This window comes from Papaver somniferum, unplaced genomic scaffold (genome assembly GCF_003573695.1).
Source record: "Papaver somniferum cultivar HN1 unplaced genomic scaffold, ASM357369v1 unplaced-scaffold_84, whole genome shotgun sequence".
Lineage (NCBI taxonomy): Eukaryota > Viridiplantae > Streptophyta > Magnoliopsida > Ranunculales > Papaveraceae > Papaver > Papaver somniferum.
The window spans coordinates 213636-219513 of NW_020651415.1; the positions used below are offsets into that span (position 1 = coordinate 213636).

The following is a 5878-nucleotide window of genomic DNA, read 5'->3' on the forward strand; positions in this document are numbered from 1 at the left end:
TATCTTTTCCCAACATTGACGACGTTATCCGTCCTCTGCTTGGCATTCCTTAATCATTCACGACTCATCAAATCGGTTTAGGCTTGAATGGATTTGGGATTGGATCTTTTACCTTTGACTGGACTGCAGTAGGCATCATATCTGTATATCCCCCTTACCAGTACGTCCTTTTTTCGCTACAATCAACGTTGCTATAGGTTATGCCTTGATCTTGTACGTCGTAACCCCCATTAGTTAATTGGGGATTGAACTTGAATAATGCTAAAACCTTACGGTGCAGAAAAAGATCCATGCTATTATAACACCTTAGTACCCTAGGTGTGGATGAATCTATGGATTTCGAAGTCCAACCGGCACCAAACCGTTAAAAGTGCGGATTTGAGAATTCCACCCGTGTCCGTCCCATAGAGTTTGCGGATTGGGTTTAACCCGCAATTTTACGGACGGATACAGATGAATCCGCGGTTCCGGATTTTTTGCTCACTCCTAATCACTAACTCAGCAGATATTCTGAAAATCTTTCTCCTTGATCCATTTGCATTCAGCTGCTTCTAGACTGACACCCCTCCTGAGATTAGTTTTTAGCCCTTGAATCCATCTGTAGAATGCATTGCCACAATTCCAATACCATCTTTGTTAGTATCTTTATCAAACAATATGCATCAAAGTATATGGTAAGGCAATCATGGGGCACAAATAATAAATCATTAAATAAGCTCATTTCTAGAGACTATGCTAACATTATTAGCAGAGTAAACATAAACTAGAGAATTACAATTCTGGCTGTCACTTGGGGATTAGAGATATATCCTCAAAAACTTTAGAACACTTGATTTTTTAGATGTACCAAGCAGTGGTCATAGTAGTAACTAAGTGATCTTGGAGGTGACTTGTAGAAAAACCATTTAGAGATCCAATGTCTGATACTAATTTGGGTGTTAGAATCATGTAAGACATGTGTGCTCACAGCAGGGATGTTAGACAAGACACTTTTAGAAAAGGAACAGTGCAAAAGCATATGTTCTGCGGTTTCAGAGGTACCTGAATTACGAAATTGCATCTATCATCGTGGTTATTATTATATCTAGCAAACATGTTACCTGTTGGCAGAATGTTTTCCGCACACTTCCAAAGAAAGCTTAGTTCTTGGAAGCAGTGGAGATTTCCAAAGGGCCTTGTACATTCCAACATCAGGATTAGGTGTAGATTTATGAGGAAGTTAATTGGCCGGTAATTTATAAACACATTTAACAGTCAAAACACAAATCTTATTGTGAGGCCAAACAAGAGTATCATGGCGCAATTTTTTTTTTTTTTTGACTATTATCACTAGTAAAGAAATCTTAGACCAAGGGAACATTCCAACATTTAATGTATGTAATGATAAAATCAGAGACGTTATAATTAGGATTAGGATAACTAGCACAAAGAGGTCTAGAAGCGTCCATATAATCTAGTTATCAGTAAAGGGATTGAGAAAACATCCATCTCTAGTTTCCCAGAAAGCATATTGTTTTAAAATGTCTAACCCATGACATATACTAGACCAAACCCAAGACATATTCAATAGTTTTTTTTAAAATGAGGTGGATGGAAGTTCTTGAAGTATTTACACTTTAGAATCTGAACGCAAAGTTCATTAGGAGAGTGGATTAGTAACCAAGCAGTTTTGGTTAGCAAGGCTGATTTCATTCTATTTTATATCAAATCTCCAAACCCTTATTCTCTAACATCCATAGTTTCAGATGAAAAATTAGTGTGCGCGTATGTGAATAAGATTAAGTCCTTGTTCTCTAACATCGATATTTTAAGAAAAGTTAATGTGTGTGTATGTATGCAAGATTAAGGGAAGAAAACAAACAATCACGGTAGTGAGACACTGAGATACCAGAGATATACACCGAGATAGCATCTCTTGGTTGGGGCGTATATAGCAAAATGCGGATAAGTTCGGGCCATTGTTTCCAAGGTCGTGCTCGTGGTCGTGCTCTGGAGAAATAATTCCAGTTCTAGACCTTTCCTTTTTCTCTTCTCTCTATGTCCTATTTAAAGACGAGTCGCCGAAATCAGATTCAACATCTTTTGAACCCAAATCTGTCAACCTCAAACTTCACAAATTATTATTACCTTTTTTTTTTCTTTTAATTTAGATGAAGAACGGATTCGATTCATATCGTTACTGCTTGGAAACCGGTGGTAGGCAAACTACGCAGGTACAGTACTTTCCATGTTTTATTGAATTGAATCATACGCAGACCTATTGAATTGAATGATATGCAGACCCAAATTGCGGTTTTCTCCCCTGTTCATTATGTTAATACATATTAGACGCGAGATGTGTGTTTTGGAGGATTTCATTATGTCAATCAATAATGTTGCCGTGATTATATAGATTTGTAGTGTGATTGCGGTAATTTTTATTTGTGTATCGCATTCAGTGATTGATTGAATTAATTATGTTAATAATTTTTATTTTACTTTTAGGATCGGGATTATTCTAATAGTCGGCGGTCAGTGAAGCATAGAAGAAGGGAAGATGATGAGGAGATTCATTACCGCCGATCATCAAATAGACGAAAAGAGGAAATCAGATGCAGCAGGCGTGATATTCCGTTGGACATTAACCATTGCCGGTCATCAAATAGAAGAAGAAGAAGAGAGGAGAGCAATGATATTTCAGGCCGGTTAAGAAGAATAGAGGAGTGCAACAGCAGACTGGATGTTTCCTTGTTGGAGATTAATTGTGGCCGGTCATCATTCATTCTAGATAAGGTGGATGATAATAATAATATTTCCTTGAATTTCCGTTCTTCTTATAGAAGAAGAAGAGAAGATAGCAGCAAGAACAACATGGATGATGGTCGCTCAGTTATCAAGGAGGATACCACCAACGTGATCAGTAATAGCAAGTGTGGTGATGATGAGATCAATGCCACTCCAGTTGGTACTTTTCCTTGTTTTGTCGATGATGGTATAGTGATAGAGATTCTCAGCAGACTTCCCACGAAATCCCTGTTACGGTTCAAGTCAGTATGCAAACATTGGCTGTCTTTGATTACGCAGGATCAACACTTCATTCATTTACACTCTATCCACTCGAAATCACGTCCGAATCTTCTCTGGATCGCTCCAAAGCCGCAAAAAGAAGACACTGACACCCTAACTCAGGGTATTCTGTCAGCAAAGTTATCATCTGTTACAACAACTGGTGGTGAGGCAAAAGTTATTATTCATAATTTTAAGAAGACAACCGATGATAATTGGTTTAATTATGATTATCTTTTGGGACCGGTGAACGGTCTGGTTTGTTTCATACACTGGAAAACAGCAGCTGCTAGGATATACAATGTCAGTACAAGAAAAGTAACACCATGGATCAAATCAACATTATTAGCAGAAGAAAAACATAAATTTGAGAGTGAAGACAATCCATTAAAATTAGTGAGTAATTTTCTTCCGATATATCAATTTGGGTTCGATCCAGAGAAGAAGGAACACAAGCTTTTCTGCTTTTGGAGATTATCTGCTACAGATGACAGCCCTTTTACCAGGTTTTATAGTGACTCTGATAGTGGCTATGCAAGTTGGGAGGCATTCACCGTGGGTCGTGACACTGAATGGCGAAGGATCAGTGTGGTACCTGATGAGAACAACTTGATAAAAATTAAGGAGGTGCTCCCTCCATATTGCCGCGGGAAAAAGTTTGTGCATGCAAACGGTACCATATATTGGAGAAACAAGCTTATGAACTTTGTCGAAGACCTTGATGATCCATTATGCCTTAGGGACTATGTTCCTAGTGATCCTGACGTCATAATTGGATTTGATGTTGGGAGTGAGAAGTTCAGGGTTATCCCAATTCCTAGTTTCATCCTTGATGATCCTCGTGAAAAAATGTTTAAACGGCCTATTGCTATGCTAATATTGGGTGGGCGCGTAACTCTAATCTACGCATTGAGCAGTAGCATTCTTAAGCTGTTGATGTTAGACGATGGAGTCGAGAAAAAACTGGAGAATTGTCAAGGAAAAGGAAGTAGTAATTGGAGCACAGAAACTATTACACTACCTTATGATTTCGATACCGGGTGTTTACGTTTTGATGGAGTTCCAACAAGCTCTGACAAGATATTAATCTCCGTACTGATCCCCACATATGGAGTAATAGGTGGTGGCATACATAAAAAGATGAGCTGTTTATATTCTTATGATCGCAAGACAAAGACTTTGGAGGAGATTGAGATGGACGGAATCTTCTCGATTCCTCCCCTTCACTGTAATAGGTCTCTATTTACAACTTATACTGAAAGCCTAGTTCCTGTGTTGCCTCAACAAGGCAGAAGTCGTTAATCAGAATTTGGTTTTATTTCTAAACAATTCATTTTGTTGTTGGTTCTTTTTAAGTTGCGGAATATGTCTTGTGTCCTGTAATTTACTCTCCTGTGTAAATGTGAAATAGAACTTGTTGTTCGAACCTCCTGTGTAATTGAGATGGACGGAATCTTCTCTAGCTTATATATTCTAGCTTATAATACAAACAATTTCTAGCTTATATATTAAACTGCAAGAATTTCTAGTTACCATGCTTTTGTTTATTGTACAACTCTTACATTCATAATTTATAAATATGTTCTAAGTTGATTCATTGAAGTTGCAGGCTCGAAACCCTTTTACTCATAAACATATTAAAAAAAAAGAAGAATCAGATACGCAGGAAAACTCCAGCTTCTATGTAAAACGAAACCTCTTATAACTCTCAGCATTCATGAGATAGATATATCGCGCTTAAGACTAATCCAAGGATACCACTCCAGAAAAAATAGCATGTCAAAGAGTGAAAACAAAGGTGTTCAAATACCTTCTGAGCTTTGTCGTCCTAAGCCTTCGAGTTTTCAGTAGCAGAGGTACAATCCTTTCTCCAACAGCTTTCTTAGCCAATGCATGAAGCAGTCGAACCCAGAAATCAAGATTTGGATTAACGTCCTGAATTGATGCACAAATAAACTTCAACAATCACATTAATCTTTTCCTGGGTCAGTCCCAACCTTTGCAACGTTAATGAAGGATGCGACAAGTTGGAGGCCAATCAATGAAGCAACTTGGCGAAAAACTATTGGAGGAGAGCTATGGAAAATTAATGAAGCAAGAAGGCGTGGGTGCATACAGAAAAGATCGCTGTAGGCTTGAATTTACACCTAGCTCGACCAGACTGACCACCACCACGTTATCCATGTCTGTCTCATCCAAACATTTTCCGAAGTAAGGATATTTATTATTTTAACACCCTGCATAGTAAGACCTATGTGGTTATGTGCAAACAAAAGTATGGAGATACGAGGTATGCGACTTCTCTAGAAAAATATATTAAAGTTAGTACATACAAATTGCTAAGCGAAATATTGGATGGTGTTGTTAGACTCCCAGTTTTTCAATTGGTATCAGAGCAGGCAAACACTGTAAACCTGATAAGTTTATGTTTGTTCGTTCCTCATAAATTATCTTATGGAAAATTTCTTTGCAAAATTTGCTCTTGGCATCTGTAACGCACGCCAGGAATCCTTAAAGATTGTTCAAAGATTATTATGGCTAAAACCTCTTGTTTCTCATGATAATCTTACTACATCTAAAAGGGAAGATTTAGATGTTAAGAATCAATCAGAAGGAAAAATAAAAAGAAGGATAGAATGAGAAAACGCTCAATACGCTCAAGGATATGGAAACTCACTAGATTAACTCTTGATCTCTTTGAGGAATACTATCGTAATGGATCAATTGATAAAGATCTGTTCAAAGCGTTCGAAGGCGTCTTTAAATTCTTAGATAAACTTAAATCTGTTAAGTCTAAGAATCATTCCGAAAAGGGTTCTGTTTATGTTAAATC

At 37.6% G+C, this 5878-nt stretch overlaps 1 protein-coding gene across 1 annotated transcript; it reads left to right on the plus strand.

Annotated features, from left to right (window-relative positions):
• The first annotated feature begins 2091 nt into the window (after positions 1 to 2091).
• LOC113345811 (F-box/kelch-repeat protein At4g19930-like) lies at positions 2092 to 4491 on the plus strand. The gene is made up of 2 exons (XM_026589479.1): positions 2092 to 2213; positions 2485 to 4491. Exons 1-2 carry the CDS (start codon positions 2151 to 2153, stop codon positions 4345 to 4347), a joined length of 1926 nt encoding a protein of 641 aa, XP_026445264.1. The 5' UTR covers positions 2092 to 2150; the 3' UTR covers positions 4348 to 4491.
• Positions 4492 to 5878: the final 1387 nt, after the last annotated feature.